Below are 20,610 nucleotides of genomic sequence, written 5' to 3'. Positions count from 1 at the left end.
GGCCGGCATGATAGTGCAGCAGTAGAGCATTTGCCTTGCACACAGCAGATCCAGGGCTGACATGATTTGATCCCCGTGGTCCCATATGGTCCCCCAAGCCAGAAGCTGTGGCCCAAAAACCAAAAGAAAAAGTTGTATTTTAATATATTGCTACATTTCATTTTCAAAATATGTTTTTTGTTCCTTGATGTTTTAGCTACTGGATGACTGTTCCTCACGTCTGAAAATGTCTCAGCCAGCCAGAATGCTGTACACCCAAGATGGGACTCTGATTCAGTCATGGGATGACATAGAAAGAGAAATGGTTATCTGTGTGTCTAAGGGGCAAGGATTTATAACTCATAAAGGTAATAATGGCCACCTCTTTTTAATTGTTTGCAGAATTAAAGTGGTATATCTTTTCTTTTTTCTTCACTTTATTTTTGGGAACCACAATTGTTTGTGCTCAGGGATTATCAATCCTGGCAGGACTTGTGAGAACAAATGCAGTGCTAAGGATTAAACCTGGATTTGCTGAGTAATGGAATCAAACACATAATCCACTATATTATCTCTTCCATCCAGAAAAGGTTCCACATTTTCTTAAAAAACACCTATATATGGAATTTCTTATAACATCATTATGATTTTAAATAACTATCCTCCTCCACCATTTTCTTTTACTCATAGCCCTGCAATTAAATTAATGTATTAATATACTACAACTTCACTGTCTTAAAAATTTTGTTAGTCTTGAGCCATATCTAGGGAACTTCACTGCTGCAATTCTGATGAACTTCATTCTCAGGTGTTTCCTTAGTAGAAATCTTGAAGAACATGAGAATTAAATTCCTACTTATCAAGTTACTTAAATGTAGTTTTTTTTTAATGAATAACAATTGTATAGCTTGCAGAATTCCTTTTTCAGTAATCAGTAAATATAATGAATCTCTTCTGTTACTTGATTTTTCTTTCCTAAATGATAAGCATGCTAAAACTAAATACATGTCTGTTAAAGAAATTTGTACTCTTTATTCTTTATCACTGAAGAAATTAACATACTCTTGCTGTAGGTAAAATATATATTAGCAAAAATTTAATTTTCAACTAACTCTTAATGAAGATCATTTGATATCACTTAAAAGAAAATGAAAAAATTAGGAAGTTAATTACCTGGGATCCCTAAAACAACTAATACTAGTCTGCTAAATTTACAAATCATCATGAAATTGTTATTGTTATGCTACATATAGAATATGCAAACAAGACTTTGTTTTTGTGCCATACTTAGCAGTGCTGAGGACTTACACTTGGCTCTTTGCTCAGGAATCATTTCTGGTAGGAATCAGAGGATCCTTTTGGATGCCAAAGATGAAACCAAGGTCAAACACATGCAACACAAATGCCTTCCTGCTATACTGTTGTTCTGGCCCAAAGCTTCTTATTACCAATACTGTTTGTTTACAGCTTTCTATATTGCAATGGGCAGAGCCTATAAAAGAACTATCAATTTTCAATACACAAATTGACCCATTTGCACAATAGAAAGCAAACAAACAGGAGCTGGAGTGATAACACAGCAGTAGGACATTTGCCTTGCATGTGGCTGATCCAGGACGAACAAGGGTTCAATCCCTGGCATCCCATATGGTCCCCCAAATCAGGAGCGATTTCTAAGCAACATAGCCAAGAGTAACCCTTGAGTGCCACTGGGTGTGGCTCAAAAAACAAACAAACAAAAAAAAAACGAAAGAAAAGAGGAAAGAATGAATGAATGAAAGCAAACAAACAATATAGTGTGAGCTATTTTCCCAGTCTCTATACATTTATCCGTAGCTTTTCTTACTTCTGGGGTGACCTCACTTGGACTCACCATGTTCTTTAGGCCTATCTGATAAGTAAGAGTAAGTGCCAAAAAGTATTCACAGCACAGAAGAAATTATGCCATCTTCCCAGAAGCATGTTCTTTAGTCAATAAAAACTGCCATTGGAAGAGAGAAAATTGGAAATGTATCACTTCTCCTACTATTTTCCTCCAAAGAATCCTGTGACTCTTTGACGTCTGTGAAGATAAACTTCATGTTTGTGTCTCTAGTTTTGAAAGCACTATAGTATGAAAGTTTATTCTTTTCCTCTGAAAGTTAAGTTTCCATATTACCTTTGCTGGCAGTTTTTCTTCTTGGTTGTCTAATTGTTTTCAATGGTAATATGCATCCTAGGAAATCTAATTGACAACAAATTATAGATTAGTATTACTTCATAAGTGACCATTTTATTGTTTTTCTTTAAAAAGTAGGTTAGTTAGAAATAACAACTTAATAAAAATCTAAGTACTCAGATGCTTTTACAAAAAAAGCATGAAGAGAAATGGTGGATACTGATCTATTCCGTCCACAGTTTTCTCTTAAAATTATATTCCATTCATAATTTTATGAATAAAATGACTAATTAATTTTTTCAAAAGAAAACACGAAGACTGGGAAAATTCACAACCAAATACTTATTTTATGTATTATAATATAAGACATTTATTTTTAAAACTACTGCTATTATAAGGATCCAGGGGTACAGTGTTCTTATACCATCACCTCCAACAGAGTGTCTACTTCCCTCTTTCATCAAGGTTCCAGTTCCCTTCCCTTGTCCTCCTCTGATCCCTATAAACTCAGTTCTGTAGACAGTTCTTGGGTTCTGTTGTGGGAATTTGTTATTTCTTTATTATATCTCTTTATACCCAACATTCTGTGTCTGTCCCACTCCTTCTGGTTAAGTTCATTCAGTATAATACTCTACAGATTCATCCATGTGGCAGGTAAATGTATGATTTTGGTCTTTTCTTTTTTTTTTTCTTTTTTTTTTTTCATAAGTCTCACTACTCAATTCTTTAAAAACCTAAATAAGGTATAAACTGTGATGCCACTTGCATTATTCTTTTTTTTAATCTTTATTTAAACACCGTGATTACAAACATGATTATAGTTGTATGATTACAGTCATGTAAAGAACACCCCCCTTCACCAGTGCAACATTCCCACCACCAATTTCCCAGATCTCCCTCCTCCCCACCCCCCTACACCTGTACTCGAGACAGGCTTTCTACTTCCCTCATTCATTCACATTGTTATGATAGTTTTCAGTGTAGTCATCTCTGCAACTGCACTCATCACTCTATGTGATGAGCTTCATGTCCTGAGCTGCACCTACCAGCCCTCATCTCTCTTGTCTCTGAGATACTGTTAAAAATGTCCTTCATTTTTCTTAAAGCCCATAGATGAGTGAAACCATTCTGCGTCTTTCTCTCTCCCTCTGACTTACTTCACTCAGCATAATAGATTCCATGTACATCCATGTATAGGAAAATTTCATGACTTCATCTCTCCTGATGGCTGCATAGTATTCCATTGTGTATATGTACCACAGTTTCTTCAGCCACTCATCTGTTGAAGGACATCTTGGTTGTTTCCAGAGTCTGGCTATTGTAAATAGCACTGCAATGAATATAGGAGTAAGGAAGGGATTTTTGTATTGTATTTTTGTGTTCCTTGGGTATATTCCTAGGAGTGGTATAGCTGGATCATATGGAAGCTCAATTTCCAGTTTGTGAAGGAATCTCCATATCGCTTTCTATAAAGGTTGTACTAGACAGCATTCCCACCAGCAGTGAAAAAGAGTTCCTTTCTCTCCACATCCCCGCCAGCACTGCTTGTTTTCCTTTTTTGTGATGTGTGCCAATCTCAGTGGCGTGAGGTGGTACCTCATAGTAGTTTTGATTTGCATCTCCCTGACGATTAGTGATGTTGAGCATCTTTTCATGTGCCTTTTGGCCATTTGCCTTTCTTCTTTTTCAAAGTGTCTGTTCATTTCTTCTCCCCATTTTTTGATGGGGTTAGTTGTTTTTTTTTTTCTTGTATAGTTCTGTCAGTACCTTGTAAATTTTGAATATTAGCCCTTTATCTGATGAGTATTGGGTGAATAATTTCTCCCACTCAGTGGGTGGCCTTTGTATTCTGGGCACTATTTCCTTTGAGAAGCAGAAGCTTCTCAGCTTAATATAGTCCCATCTGTTTATCTCTGCTTCCACTTGCTTGGAAAGTGCTGTCTTCTCCTTAAAGATGCCTTTAGTCTCAATGTCCTGGTCTTTTCTTACTGTGAAGTGGTATTCCTATTAGCTGAGTGGTATGGTATGATTCAGTCTTTTCTTAGGGATATTCCATTGTAAATTTATTTATTTTGTAAATTAATATATTATTAACTTATATTTATGACATAGTTTCTTTTTCCAGTTATATCTTCTTGGACACTTGGGCTGTTTTTAGAAATTGGCTTTTGTGACTAGTGCTGAAAAAATATCGAACATGGAGATGTTAATTATGAAAGAAGCACATCACATTTCTGGTAGGGGAAGGGATAAACAAATCCTGCACCATTTGTATGGTACCATTATCACTCAAACCTCCAACAAAATGAAAAATGAAAATAGTTCCCTATGTCAGATGTTCAGTGTGAACACTGCTCTCACTTCTATGTTTCCTATCTTTTCACTGGGTCCAATGCTTAGCTAACTCCTCAGTTAACTTCCATTTTAACTTTCATTTAATTTCCATTTTAGGCTCTTTTAAAAAAAACCTTGAAGGAATTCCTCTGTAGACACTGATATTCTGTAGAATCTAAAAGAATGTTAACACATGGCACACATGTGCTGCCTGGTGCACAAACACTTTTCACCCACATCTCCCCTCTTGAGATGTGTGTACTTACATGGTTTCAGAGTTTCATGTTGGGATGTGTGCTCAGCCTTTGGAGAAAACCTCATTCTTCTTGAGCATATTACTTTCTTTTGTTCTTAGCCTTTCCCTCCCCTTTGTTAGAACTTCAATTAAAATATGTTTTTACTTCAAAAATAAAGAAAGTTATCACATATCTGATGTTGATAAGCACGTCAAGGGAGCATCTAGCATGAGAGTTACACCTATATTTATTGCAGCACTATTCACAATAGCCAGGCTCTAGAAACAACCAAGATGCCCTTCAACAGACGAATGGCTAAAGAAACTGTGGTACATATACACAATGGAATATTATGCAGCCGTCAGGAGAGATGAAGTCATGACATTTTCCTATACATGGATGTACATGGAATCTATCATGCTGAGTGAAATAAGTCAGAGGGAGAGAGAGAGACACACAGAATAGTCTCACTCATCTATGGGTTTTAAGAAAAATAAAAGTCATTTTTGTAACAATCCTCAGAGACAATGAGAGGAGGGCTGGAACACCAGCTCACTCCATGAAGCTCACACCAAAGAGTGGTGAATACAGCTATAGAAATAACTACACAGAGAACTACCATAATCATGTGAATGAATGAGGGAACTGGAAAGCTTGTCTGGAGTACAGGTGGGGGTGGGGTGGGATGGAGGCAGATTTGGGACATTGGTGGTGGGAATGTTGCACTGGTGAAGGGGGGTGTTCTTTACATGACTGAAACCTAATCACAATCATTTATGTAATCAAGATGTTCAAATAAAGAAGAAAAAAAAGATTTTGACTACAAAAAACAAGAAAGTTCTATACAGCATTATCTTATATGAGAGTCTGGTTCAGTATCAATAGTGCAATTCAAATTTTATAAAATCAGAAATTACCTTGTTAAAAAAAAAGAATTTTGAGAGATCTTTCAGTTTCCTACCATCCTATATTTCTAATTATTTTGTCTAATTAAAATTTTAAAAGTTGTATTTATTTTAGTTACCATGTTTACAAAGCATTAATGATTCATGCATATGGTGTCCCAATACCACAACCTCCACTAGAATATGCTTCTCCACAAGCTCAGGATTTTAAATTAGTTTTCTTAAATACTTTGACATTTTTATTTATAGTTATATGTAAGCATATGAAATAGCATAACTATATTTATGTAAAGATTTATATTTAAACAAAGATATATACCTTTAATTTTTTACAGAGTTAAAGATATTGATGGAGATCAAAGCAAATTTTTCCAGGATCCGAAGACTGAAGGGTCCTCAGGCCACAGACATAGTGGTACTGCCATCCACAAAACTGCTATCTCTGGTATCTATGCAATAATTTCTTTTCACTGGTGTAGTCTATATGTAAATATCTATATGAATACTCTTACATAATTATTAATTCCTTTAGTTTTATGTTGTTTTATTTCGAAGTGCACCTCTAATTTATAGAATGGCATTGAATGCTTAAAATCTATTATTGGAAAGGCAACAACACCAAACAAAGCATTGTCATTAAAGCTATTAGGTGAATTTGCTGCTAGGAAAAATCAAAGAACCACTAGTTTGAATTGAAATTGAATTTTAAATTGAAAAAATAAAGAACCACGAGTTTGAATTGGAAAATATGTAAATACACCTAATACTTGGCGATAAAAAAAATTCTATCACAAAATTTAATCATATTGATTTTTATGCATGTTTATTTGTTTCATTGAGACTTTCTAAACCTCTATATTAAAATCCTATATTAATTGAATAAAGAAAATGAAAATGGAATGGCTAGAGATAACCAAATACTACTTGAATTGATCTTTTTCTCTCCTAATTTCTCTTTGGTTAATAAGTAATAACAGTATAGAACTCTTTTTTTTTGTATAGAACTCTTTATGAGCAAGACAATTTATTAAAATCTGGCATAAACTAACCAAAAGATTTGGCAAAAAACATTAATCTGGGGCCAGAGAGATAGCACAGCGGTAGGCCATTTGCCTTGCATGCAGCAGATCCAGGAGGGACATGGTTCCATTCTTGGAATCCCATATGATCCTTCAGCCTGTCAGAGACAATTTCTGAGTGCAGAGCCAGGAGTAATCTCTGAGCACCACTGGGTGTGGCCCAAAAACCAATCAATTAATCAATCAATAATTTAAAAAATAATAATTTAATCAATCAATAATAAAAATAATCCAAAGTCATAGGCTGTATCATTAAATAGAACTTAGAAAAAAGCTATATGTACTATTTGAAAGAAACTTTATAAGGATACCTTTTTTTTTTTTAAACATAGATCAAGAGAGATCCTTAACAATCTTAGGTATCAATCCACAGGAAAAGAATTTACCTGTCAATTTCTTCCTGCGATGAAGGGGGAATTTTTTTTTTTTCATTAATAATGACAAATCAGAGTCTGGCTGTCTACAAGGAAAATTTACAGAGAAATGTTTTTCTCTCTTTTCTTCTGAAAGCTTCTCCTCTCAGCTCTGCCTGAATATAAATTGCAACCTGGGTAGGTAGGTGTGTACAGAATGGCCCAGCTGAGCTCACTCCACAATCCTCTACTTTTATGTGATGCAGGAAAGCAGTAGATCATTTCCGCTGAAGGAGGCTCTTGGTAATCACTGCAAAAGGCCTACTATTTACTTCTCATCTGCAAATCAGTGAAGCTGTATGAATAACTTCTTGCTGCCTCTGACACCACTAAAACAGACATGAAAGTGAAATTTCACATGTACATCAACAGCAGTGTACCCTTTTGCAGACATTTTCTTACATGTTTTGAGATATTGAAGATGTGAAGGCTCTCTGGAACAGCTTTGTGACATAGAGGAGAAAAAGATCACATGTGACCCCCATTTTTCTTTTTCTTTTCTTTTTTTTTTAGCAAGAGAGTTGAAACAGCTTAAGAAATGTTTTCTCAGCTATATTGTGGACCAATACTGTTCTTATTTGCTGTGTCTTCCCACATACACAAGATTTTTGTCTGTCTTTTTTTCTTTTCTTTCTTCCTTTCTTTTTCTTTCCTTCCTTCTTCCTTCCTTCTTCTTCCTTTTCCTTTTCCTTCCTTCCTTCCTTTTCCTTCCTTCCTTTCCTTCCCTTCCTCCTCTTCCTCCTTCTTCCCTCCTTTTCCTTTCCTCTTTTCCTTTTTTTTCTTTCTTCTTTCCTTTTCTCACCTTTTCAAAATTCCATGAAAACAAAGGTGTTTCTCTAGGTGCCAAAGTACCCAACATTTTGCTGCTAAGGAAAAAGTTGATTTGCTATGAAAATGGCATAATTTCACCCCAGATCAAATGTGCAAATTCTTGTGAAGTCTTCAATGTTGCATGTGAATATGCCTGAAGCGAAAATTGTTAATATCACACACGGCAGTATCAAGCACCAGGAGACATAAGGCAAAACTCTTAACTGAACTTTTCTATTACTAGCAAATGGGATTTTAGATGTAATCTAACAATCATCAACACGTTGCATTTTGCCAGCAAGGCAATGACACTTTGTCAAAGACTGCTTGCCTAGGGTATATCAACAGTTAATAGCCACTTTTAACGATAGCCCAGAGAGCCAGGTTTTTTCTTATTATTCCTCTTTCTTTTCAGTTGGCGGAAAGGTGGGGTGGGAAACTTCCTCCACCCTTGGCAATTCTATTAGATAATACTATTGCTTTATGTTGTTGTTGTTTGGCTGTCTCAGACTTTTAATAAACCTTGTCATTTCCTTTGGGGAAATGTTTATCAAATTTGGATCAGCCACATATGGATAAGTCATATTTTAATATTTTTCTATCAAGTAGAAACTATGTATTATTAATTCTAAAGCATACACCCCAAAATCTATGGCCTTTTTCAGAAATTTATTTCCTGCTAGTTTGCAAACACCCTTCAGGTGAGCCAGATGGTAATCAACTGTGCATAGACCTTTGCAGTTGTCCTCAGGAGGAATTCTCTGTATTTTTCTGCACCACCTCTAACTTTTCTTGCCTGATTAAGTGTTGGTAGAAATTGAATGATTTTAAGTCGGGTAAGAGCAATATGCATGAAAGTTTGGCACACATTTTGAGAATAACTGACAGCATTTATAAATGAGAAACATCTGATTTGAATGCTTATGTCAACTTGATAAAATAGAACACTTCTGTAATGACTCAAAAAAGTAGTTATTGCAAAGCAATAACCCTGAATATTCAGTTTTCCTACTTGATTCTAATAATAACTAAACAGTTTCTGTGTACCTCAAGAGAACAAAGCTAAAAACAAACAACAGAAATAAAAAAGGTTGATTTATTCTCTTCTGCCAGCTGATCACTTAGAAAGTGTTACCATGGCTATGGCAGCATTTATGAGCTAACCTTTAATAATAGCCCAGGTGTGCTGAGTGTCGTTGAGATTTGTGATTCACCAAGGCAGGGGAAAAAATCTTCTCTGGCATCATTTGCAAGGGAAAAATCAACATACACAGTTCGAGAATCTAGATCATCACAAAATCAGGTGTGAAAGTCCTTAGATGGAATTTGAATGCAATAACTCTCAGTAGTTTTCATTAAGTGAAGAGTTCCCAGTTCCCCGGTCAGTGAGCAAATCTCAGTCCCTCCTAGGACAAGGTAAAGCAGAAAGAAAGATGAGCGGTTTTGTTTTCCACACAGTAAGTTAGAATTCTGCATAAATGACAGGGGTTGGAGCTGCTTGGCCGTAAGTAATGGCAAAGCAAGATCAACAAAAACCGCTCAGGCGAGTGCTGATGAAAGTAAATGGACCAACCACCCTAACTGTGGCTGTTTCATGAATGCCTGCTGCCAGCTCTAGTATTTTCTAATTCTGTGAGTCCATAATGGGACACTACTCTCACTCGGCTGTCACCTTGCCTCATATGTGCAAATAGAAATATACGAGGAAAGAGGATGTGTTTATGCCCATGATGCAACTGAACAGGAGGAGGAAGGAAGAAGAGAGATAGGAAATTATATTTAGATGGCAAGTCAAATGGTGATCCTGATATGAATGTGCTTACTGTGAGCTGTAGCCTTTTTCTGCTGTTTTATGGTTTAAGATGAACTGGAGATCAGCCAACCTTCCGGACCCATGAGGGCCTCACACATCATATGAAAAGGTTTAATTTGGTGTGGGGTGGGGGGAAATGAGATTGGGTGAGACTGCTCAAGCATTTTAGTTCACTGAGTAACCAAGTGAGGCCTTTGAGCGATGGGTCTTCTAGGTATCACTGCAGGCAGAGACTTTAAAGGAAATTACCCAAAGGCAAACTCTCCTTGAGGACTATAAATGAGGAAAGATGGAGCTGTTTCTCCATGAACTGTGAAAAAGAGAAAGAAAGGAGCTCCTAAAACACTTGGTATCTGTTTCCCCTTCCAAGTGTATAAGATGATTATCTTTTCTTTCCCACCCCCTTTTTTCCCTTCTTTGCCTTGCATTTGTGTCCTGTATCTTCATTTCTGCTCTTCTATGGGGCTTTTAATTCTATCATTTGTTTGAAAAATAAATCCTCAAGGGAAATTTGTGTATCAGCAAGTAAGGCACCCTTCCCAATATGATTCTCAAATGCAATGTAATAAGAAGTGTGAAAAAGTGGGGAGTGTAAAAAAGCAGTGCCTGGCCTGATGCTCATGTCTTCATTGGATACACCTAAGGAAGAACAGTATGTCTGTATTTACTAGCCCCTGGCATGGAGTGGGAGTTGGTCACAGGCTTGGGTGTGCTGCCAGCTCTGCTTGGCATATGCATTAAGTACTAATGTTTAGCATAGTACTGACCCTTAGTGATTGATTGTAAGAGGCACTTATTGCATGTGACTAAGGGTGACCCTTGTCCACATGTTTTTTGCATCCACCTTTTCGAATTAAAAAACATGAGCATGTTTTGGTGTAGGGAAAAAAACCACCCAGACACTAGAATTGGACTCAGACATTGGAGGTAAAGGAGTGAGCTGGAGGTGCTGAGACTTTCGTGTTAATTAAGCTACCTTTAGAGCTGAGAAAATCTTGCTATTTCATAGGACACAGGAAAATGTCAAGGGATGGTACATTAGTATAGTGAGGAGCAGAGGCATTTTGAAGGTGTGAGAAGCCACCAGCGTCCTGGAATTTTTAATGTATTTTCCTATGTACAGCAAAGGAGACAAACTGGAACAGAGATGGGACACTATTTGCCAAAGTCAAGCTTTCTTTACTGAAGTAAAAGGGGTTCAGGGGGGAGGCTAACCCTCTCTGTTCTCTGTGTGCTTCAACTCTAGTAAATGTGGTAGCCAGAGGCACTTGCACCTCTGGCTGGCTCATCTAAGAGTGTGAAATTTCCAAGAAATGATTTCAGCTTAGTAACAAGTGCTCTTAAAAAATTAATTTCTGAGTTCTTTAACCTGTACATGAGATCCATATAGGTTGGAAGCATTTTTTTAGAAATAGGAAATATAGGGGGAAATTAGTTTTTCAAAGAACTAATTTATAACTGGAAATAACTGTCTCCAGGCACACACTGTTCTGGGTACCAGCAAAGATGAATGCCATCAATATGTGGCAGCTTGGATAGTGCCCAGGCCTAGAATGGAGTCACAGACTGAGATAAGGTGGAAGGGAAGGCTTGTAGGTCCAGTGGGGGGAATTCTGACTTTTCCTTTTCTAAAGGCTGTAGGAAGCCATTAAGGGAACTGATAGGAAAGTAAGGCTAGACATTGTGTAGCTTATTAAACTTGCTAGAGTTAGAAACTATAATGGCCCACACAAATTGCTTTCCAGGTGAATGAATAGTTGGAAGGATAAGGAAGAAAGTGAGAAAATAAGAGAAACTAAACCCTTAAACTATAGAATGCCTTGCTGCTTCCAGAGTTGTCTGCCAGGTAGCCTGGTGGCCTCCCAGACATTTGCACTCTTGCTCTTGATATTCATCTTTTCTGTGCTTCTTACTCTTATGTGATTTTTTTTACTTCTCCATTGTCTTTCTATTCTACACTAAAAGGCTCATTTACCTATTCATGGCTTCCATTTCTGGCCTTTTCTTTATAATCATTTAACTTCAGGGCCACCCTACCATCTGATTTACTTTCCTTGTGTCTTCTAATAGAAGATTGAATGGCTGGAGACCAGCCAATGGCTGCTTTGACTCAATCCTTAGATTAGAATGTCGGGATGACAGATACAAAGCACAGTTTTCCTGTATAAGCAATGATGGGGGTTGATCTTTCTTCAGGAAGCCTATATATGGGCACTTAGGTCTCCATAGCATTTTAATACAGACAAGTGGCTCTGCCATTATTATCTTTCCCATTGAGGAATTAAATCAGCAATGGGATCAGTGAGGTGGTTGTTATTCTTCATAGTCAGTGAAAGGCTTTCTTAGGTATCTCTTCCTAAGAGTGGAAGGAAACTCTGGCCTTGAGAAATAACCTTGTGATTTCTGCTATGATGACAGATGAATTTGGGGTTGGAATCTGTGACTCTGAGGCAATATTTGGCATGTATCATAATTTATACTTTCAAGTGCAAGTAGGTGTATAGGAAGTAGATTTTGCATATGTCTTCTGGCAAAACATCATTCAATATGCCAATACTTTTTTTATCAGAATATTTTTTCCTGGCCTCTTTTCAGAGCAGTTATTTCAATAGGCTGCATTACCTTATGAGTGCTCAATTTCATCGTGTTCTCTCTGACTCCCTCCCTATGCTCACAACTCTCAATGTTCAAATGTGGGTTCTATTCCCTGGTTTTGACATTGGATTTTTTATTTCAGGTATAAATATTTGTTACAAAATATAACACCCATGAACTTGCAGTATGTTTTAGAAAATGCCCAGTCTCATTTTAAAAAGTTGCTACATGCCACAACTTTATGTTACATTGAAAATATGAGGGGCCAGAGCGGTGGCTCAAGTAGTAGGCCACTTTTGCAGGCACTAACCTAGGACAGCCCGAGGTTTGGTCCCTTCCCACCAGCGTCCCATATGGTTCCCCAAGCCAGGAGCGATTTCTGAATGCATAGCCAGGAGTAATCCCTGAGCGTCACTGGGTGTGGCCCAAAAAGTAAAAAGAAAAACTCTAGTAACAACACATAATTGTTCACCAGTCTCCGAAAATACCCAGAAAAGCATTCTGCTTTCCCAGACCTCTTGCTCCAGCAGAAAATAACTGACTTTGTAAATTAAATTGTATTTGCATCAAATTTGGAATTTTTATCATGAAAAAGGGAGATAGAATACACTTGTAGATTTTTTAAGAACTTTGAATTTGTTTGCTTACTGCCTCTACTGCTGCTCATATTGATAATATTGATAGTTAGCTACTAGTCATTGTGTACTGTACAAGGTCAACTTTACTCCTTATAAGTTTTTTATCTAAGTTATAACAAGAATGATCCTTTTATTTATTTATTTATTTTGCGGGGATTTGGTCACACCACCCGGAAGCGCTCAGGGGTTACTCCTGGCTCTACACTCAGAAATGCTCCTGGCAGGCTCTAGGGAGCATATGGGATGCCGGGATTCGAACTACTATCTTTCTGCATGCAAGGCAAATGCCCTACCTCCATGCTATCTCTCTGACTCCAAGAATGATTCTTTTAGAATGAAAAATCTTATCATACTACTTTCTTTGCTTGCTTACTTTTTTTTCTGACTTTTTCTAATTTTTAGAGGTTCCCTCTTGTTATAACAATAAAGAATGGTTTCTCTCTGTGGTACCCAAATATTCTTTAGGATATCATGTCTCCAGTCTAGCAGTCTGAATTTCCTCACTCCTTTGTCACATAGATTTGTCCCCCATGCCTCCTAAGTAGTTCCTCAATTTTCCCCAAAGTATGAACTTTTTTTATACCTCATACATGTTTCATATTCTCTTCCTTAAGTTTTAGCAGGAAATTTTCCCAACATCCAATTGTTAGGAACTTCCTTTGTTTCCATTGTATGTACTTTCAACCACTGCCAACATATATCCTTTGCCTCACTTGCCTGAACTTTTCATAAAAGTAAATTCTCTATTTCTCATATTTCATTCCTATACAACAGCTATTACTCTTTAATGGCTATTTCTTGCATGACTGTAGGATTTAGGAATAGTTCAGCAAGATTTTCTATTCACCATGCACTGAAGTACCTTTTCTTTTTCTTTTAATTTTTTTATTTTGAATTACGAGAACAAAAGATGCAAAGAAAGAGGACAAGGTAAAGTTACAGTGGAAGGACAATCAGCCATAACGTAATTCTCAGAAGAAGTCCCATTGCTGATATCTTAACTTTGAACTTTCAGCCAAAGAACGTTAAGATAAATAAAACAGAATCCATGTACAATTACTTTGTCCCTCAAGTCCCCATATTGTAGCACATTGTAATATTTCTTAACAGCACACAAGGCAATCTAAAGCCATAAAACTTATGTAACTCCTTAAACATTAGAGGCATAGTATTTTTTACATTTCCATGTACATGCATATTAGCTTAAGTTAACTTCAAATCTTAAGTGGGTGCATTTTAAGGATTAGAGTCAAAGGAGCACAGTAAAAACGGTGTTAGAGTGGCAATTGTTGTTTGCATAGGCCCACCAAAATATGAGAGGCATGGAAAGGAATAACCTTGGCCTAAATACAAAGAGATCCTACCCCTGAAGTTTCCTGGCATAAGACCAACTCTAGGCTTCAGGCAAGTTATTGTCCGATCCAAGACATTGTCCGTAGTGCCAACACACTTTTCACACAGTCTCTGTTGTTGGTATCATGTTTCTGTATTAAAGATTCTGGAATCTGCATATCCTAAATTAAAGTCATGATGTGGAGCATCTTCTCGTTTCACCTCACCATGAAAGGGCAATGCAGGAAGCCCTGTCCTGTAAGCAGGTCTTGTTAAGTCTTCTCATTGTTAAGGGAAATCTCTTTTCAGCAGGACGATGTCTGAGCAGTGGTAGGGTCTTCCGTGGTAGAGGATTGATTCCAGGTGATGTTATAGACAAACCTCACAATTAAGGGGCAATACAGCAAGCCCTGTCCAGTAAGCAGGTCATTGTTTTTGTTAAGTCTTCTTAGTGTTAAGGGAAGTATTTTTTGAGTAGGTCGATGTCAGAGCAGCTGTAGGGTCTTCCCTGGTAGAGGAATGCCTCCAGGTGATGTTATATACAACCTTGGATGTTTTGTAGATGTCTTCTCTAGATCAGGGGTGAATGGAGAATACCCATTCTTCTGAGGCCTGTACCAGGTCTTTATGTCAATGTTCAGGGTGTAAGGTCTCATTGCATTACAAGATTTGTGTGTTCCCATCTCTATTAGATAAGAACTTATTGGTATTATAGTATTTTCCCATTTTAGTGTGCCTAAGCAAACAAGAAATAAAGCCACATGGTGCTATCAGATATATGGGGGCGTAAGACCATTTCCAACAATACCCATGACTTGGTTCAAACATAAGCATTAAAGTGAGGGATTCTTTTACACCAAATTTCATATTGAGCAGTTCACAAAGAGAAGATAAAAAACATGGGGGGGATCGTTACTGTATAAGAAAATATTCAGCAAAAGTTATAGCCGTCAAAGAAAACACCCATAAAATGTTGAAGAGACATAAGTGTCCTTTTTATGCCTTTTAAAATAGTTGGGTGGGTGTTAACTCCAGGGTACCACTTTGATCTGTGACTTAGGACTCTACAGTACTTAAGTTAGAAAGGGTAAATGAGGAGTAATGATGATAGGAGTTAAGGAAGTTAAAGAGAAATATGATCTTATGAAGGGGTATGCAAAAGGGCAGAGTACAAAATGGACCTTCTGCATACATAAAAACATAATTCGATGATAGTGAGTACTGTTAATGTTTCTTGTGCATGCGGGGGCGAAGTACCTTTTCTTAAATACAACTGACTCCTAAATAAGTATATGCTGATCTCTTACACAATTAAGAAATCTGTGTATAACTTTTTATTCCTCCAAAAAAATTCATCTCTGTCATTTTCAAGGAATTCATCTATCCCAAAATTTCCAAACTTTTATAGTCAGCTTGCTATGTCTATAGGACTCATAAAGATAAAAATTGGTTGAATCTGTGCATTTGGAACCTTTGAATATGAAAGGTTAATTATATATATATAATGAAAACAACTTCTGTGCACATGAATTGGTACAGCTCAAATAGATCTTCAAAGTTTATCTGTATAAGAATTGAAATAGAGTTTGACTTTTTGTAGAACTTGTTCTGTGCATTTTTATGAACTTAATGTGTCTATCTTCTACATTTCATATATGGCAACTCTTATGTTCAATGTGATGTTAAGGCCATTAGAAGGTAATTGAGGCTAGATGGGGATATAAAATGGAATGAAATTAGTCACAAGAAAGCTTGCTTTCATTTTCCTCTCTCTGTCACAGTAAAATACAATCAAAAGTTAAACTGAAGCTCAGAATATAGGTCTCACCCAGATCTGATCATAATCAGGTCCTGATCTTGGATTTTCAAACATCACGACTAAGGGATATTTTTGTTGCTTTTGTCTATGGTACTGTGATATAGTTACCCAGGCTAAGACATTATTGTATTAACCCAAAGAATATTGCATTACTTCTTATAACACAAAACCTTGAATATTTGGATAATATAATAGAGTTTCACTAAATTCTCTTTCTAGCAAGGCATACCAGAGCAATGTTGATTTGTAACTTTCAAAACACTCTTATGGCCTGAGAGAGTGGAAAAATACTCTTCTATCAGTGTCCAGATGGACCTTTAAGTGCTTGCTGCCTCTGCTGCAGGCAGCCTGGCTGGGAAGGGAAGACATGTCACCCGTTTCACAAGTGTGATGATTTGTGGCTGAGAAGGGAGAGCCTGCTCTCTGAACCACATGCCCCCTGGTGCAGGCAGGCTAAGGAAAGATGAATGGCATTATAAGACAGACATCTGAATGTTTCGTATTAAATTAGTCCCACAGAGCGCCCAGAATTCTCATTCCATAAATCACGAAGTAAAGTAAACTCACTCCCAGGTTAGATGGCTGTGACTTTGGCCTGTGGTGTCATAGATAATCTGAGAACAGTTAAACATTTGTCTGAAATAGTAATAATTTTCAGCATATTTACTCAGTGGCATAGTGGTGACCCAGACTGATCTCTATTGCTAGAAACAGCGTGTAAATGGGAGGCAGTCAGTTGAGAAGATTTCCAAACAGGAGTCCCTGCATCTCACCCCTCCTACCAATCCTGAAACTGCCATGAAGGCCTTTGAATCCATTAGGTGCTGAGGGTGGTGATGAGTATATTTCACCACCTTTAGAAAGAAGGTGCTGAAGAGCATTGCTCTCCTTCTCATGTCTTTCTAGATTGCAGTTACAATACTAATTTGAAATTCACTTTCTCTCTCTCGGTTAAAGCTCATAAGGATTTTGATTCCACCAGAGCAAAGTTTTTCCTATTGAGAAATAAAAGTCTTTCTGAGAATATTTTACTTATAATTTGATTTATTTTGGTTCATCCATTTCTCAGACATGGTATCTACTGAAGACACTTAATGATTAGAAGGAACATTAAATGCAAGCTCATGAGTCACTTGACTCAATGCCAAGGCCCATGAGGATTTTCCTCTTCTTCTTTTCTTCTTCCCTAAAATGATGACAGTTAAATCTCTCACCTCTAATGAGCTCCCTCTTTTGCACTGTTGGGTAAATTCCTTACTATAAGGATCAAATAAAACTGTACACACAGTAGGGGAAGGACAGAAAGAGTGGTAGAATATCTATGTATGTCAGATGCCATGGTGGCTTTTATACTATTGTTATCTATTTTATTTTATGCTCATGATCATCCTCAAAAGTAGATATTTTAAGCTTCTGCTTTGAAATGATGGGGAAGCTGAACTTCTGAGAAGTCAGGTATATTTTATTTGGGAGCCACCCCAGCAATGCTCAGAGTTTACTCCTGATTTTACACTCAGAGATCATTCCTGGTGCTTAGGGAAAATATGTGGTGCCAGAGATAGAACCTGGGTTGACCACATGCAAGACAAATGCCTTACTTTTTTTCTGATTCTAAATATATTTCCACTAGCCAAAAAGTAGAAAAGTTAGGGTTTGTACCTAGAGCTGCTTAACTTTTTAACCCCAGTGTCTGTGCCATTTCCATATTGCCTAAAAATCCTTTGTGAGTTTTCCATGCTTTAATGATTTCTTTATGGCCTTTGTTAATTTTAAAACTGGGTTTGCCAGATACATCATGATTTGGTTCAATGGCTTAATTTTTGCTTAAAGAGATTTCCTAGTGACAGTTAAGTCAGTCAAAATGAATTGAATTCAGATACCCTTGGCCAAACCCAAGGTGGAAAAGGTCATGCATGCCCTGAGCTCAGAGAAATCCTCGCTTCCTCATCAAACATAGCAAACCACCAAAAGTATTATTTATGTCCTGAGTACTGTATCTATCTATGTGATATTTAATGGCTTTTCAAGGCTTCCCTAACAAAGTTACATACCCTGGAACTTCCATACAACAGAACTGTTTTGTCTCAAAGCCTGTTGAGCAAGAGTATTAGCAAATTAAATTCCCTCTGAGGCCTCCCTCATGCGTTTGTACCTTTTATGATTTTTTCTTGGCTTTGAGTGATTTGGGGAAATATCTGTTATTCTTGTAGAACTGGATCATTCTCATCTGTGCCTTCTCCATATGATACCACCCCTTCATTCTGTTTCCCTTTTTTTTCTAAGCACACAGTTATATTGGAATAGGGATCATCCCAAATCTTAAATGACTTCATCTGAGCTAACTATAGCACAGCAAATAAAGTCACATTCTAAGGTGCCAGAGGTTTGAATTTCAACATATGAGTCTGATCAGGGAAGATGATGGAGGAGAGAGAATGGGGACACAATGAAACCCATAACAATCAATAACGAAAGTCCCAGTCCTCACCCAGGCAAGCACTTCATCTGAGCACAAGTGCTCTCCCATTAAAGATCACAGCATTCTTTCTTAATGGCCTGTCTCTCTCCCTTTTATGTCTTTCTTGTTTCTTACTAACACTGAAGTTTGATATTAATGGAAAAACCATTAAAAAAAAACTATTATCCTATGAGGTAAAGTGAATGCACTCAACTGTAAAAGGAAGACTGATCGATCAATTTCAGTTAAACCTTGCTTGTCTGACATTTTTCAGCTAAGGAATGTGTTTTTATTGCCTTGCTAGATAGTTCATATTTCCGGTCAGTCTTAGTAAAGACCCCCTTTATCACATTGATAAAATTTTATCACAGAGCTATGAAAACAAAATTAGATTTCATAACTCATACTAGGCCTTGAAGGAGATGCCTCTATAAATTTTGCAAATCTTATCAAGTTTTAATGCACCCATTCTGATAAATATTTTTAAAATAGAAACTTCAAGTGAACTTTATATAAATATGTGTGTAGAAATTAGTTTATGTGTGCATAAGGTGTATGCATATATATACATGTAAATGTTTTTTTTTTCTACCTTACAGGAATGAAAAGTTTCTTTACCAACTTGCAAATGGAAGATAGTAACAGAAAAAGCAACGATTGAAATCACAAAAAACTGCATTTAAGAAAATCCATTTCTACAAGAGAAATCTATAGCTTATATAATAAAATTTTAGTCCTCGAATTTATCTTTGGGAATAACTGGACTTTTTATGGGCAAATTTGGAGAATTTCCAAGCATTAATAAATCAGCCAAAGTTATTCATAAATTGACAGTAATAATCTTAAGATGATGTTAGCCATTGGGAGTTTGTGCTCTAATGAAATGTTGGCTAGATACTCTAGATTCTATGGGCCATTCCAGCCCTGAGGATAGGTCAATGGTACAAAACAGGACTGTCACCTTCATTTGTGTGCCCCATAATAACAAACTGTTTGGTCTCTGGCACACTGCAACTAAGTGTGCATCCCCAAGTGAGCATGAATTCTAATGTGCAAGAACCAAAAGTAAGTGTGGAGGACACACAGCATGTATATATGCATACATGTGTATGCATACACACAAACATACACACACTATCACTGCAATAATATTAAAGGGAAGGGAAGAGAAATGATGAAAAGAATGACAAACTGGGGACATTATATATATGTATATACATATATATATATATATTGAGTAAATCATTTAGTCTTCCACACTAGCTGGTGAATGCCTATAGGACAAACCTCTGCTTTTACTTATGTGAGACTATACTTTGTCCTCAAGAGCTCAATGATAATTGCCAGTACAATATAGCAAAAAAAAATGAGGCTCAGCTTCTACTCTTGTTGGGCCACACACTATACTGACAGCACTGCAAAGGATCTACTTGATGGAAATTCAGTTTTTTGTTCACAAACTATGAAGCTCTGCATAAAATTCAATCCAGGTATAGTGGTATGGTATTTTCTAGGGAAGGAAATTATTTCTCAAAATTGCGCAGATAAAATAAATGACATGGTGTAAACTTGGGATTGTATATTTTTAAAATATGCCTTTGATGAGCATGCATTCTTGCTTCAAATAATGCATTCAAAAATAAAGTGAAACACGTGAATCAATAGCTTTGAAAAGCAGCAATAGAATACTTTAAAGCAGTTCTCAAAATATTTTTACTTACATATAAACTTGAAGAATCTTTGAGTTAGTGACAAACTTTAGAGAATACACACACAAAAATCTTTTTTATCCTATTTAATGAGACTCATAGATCTACTTATGAAACATCTATGGACTTCCATGAACTCCTAATAGAAGAGAGTTTAAATTTGCATGATTTCTAAAGTTTGGGGCCCATTGTATCTATATCTCTCATCAGATGATTTTAAAAAAGAGTTTCGATAGAGTTTGACTTTTACTGTGGCGTAATATGTAATCTTTTTAGCTTACCAAAAAGAATAAACCATGAAAATTTCTTATCGTATTTGGATGGATTTTTGC

General features: G+C 36.7%; 1 protein-coding gene across 1 annotated transcript in view; it reads left to right on the top strand.

Moving 5' to 3' along the window:
* Positions 1-19,224, top strand: part of DCDC1 (doublecortin domain containing 1) — a 469,965-nt gene extending 450,741 nt beyond the window's left edge. Inside the window, exons 36-38 of the mRNA XM_049780695.1 lie at positions 197-347; positions 5,948-6,057; positions 19,169-19,224. Coding sequence (XP_049636652.1) covers positions 197-347; positions 5,948-6,057; positions 19,169-19,174 — 267 coding nt within the window. The 3' untranslated portion in view covers positions 19,175-19,224. The remainder of the gene's footprint in view (positions 1-196; positions 348-5,947; positions 6,058-19,168) is intronic.
* Positions 19,225-20,610: the final 1,386 nt, after the last annotated feature.

The sequence above is a fragment of the Suncus etruscus genome, chromosome 9, assembly GCF_024139225.1.
Source record: "Suncus etruscus isolate mSunEtr1 chromosome 9, mSunEtr1.pri.cur, whole genome shotgun sequence".
Taxonomy (NCBI): Eukaryota; Metazoa; Chordata; class Mammalia; order Eulipotyphla; family Soricidae; genus Suncus; species Suncus etruscus.
Note: the sequence above shows the minus strand (reverse complement) of the source record. Positions and strands in the feature narration are given on the sequence as shown.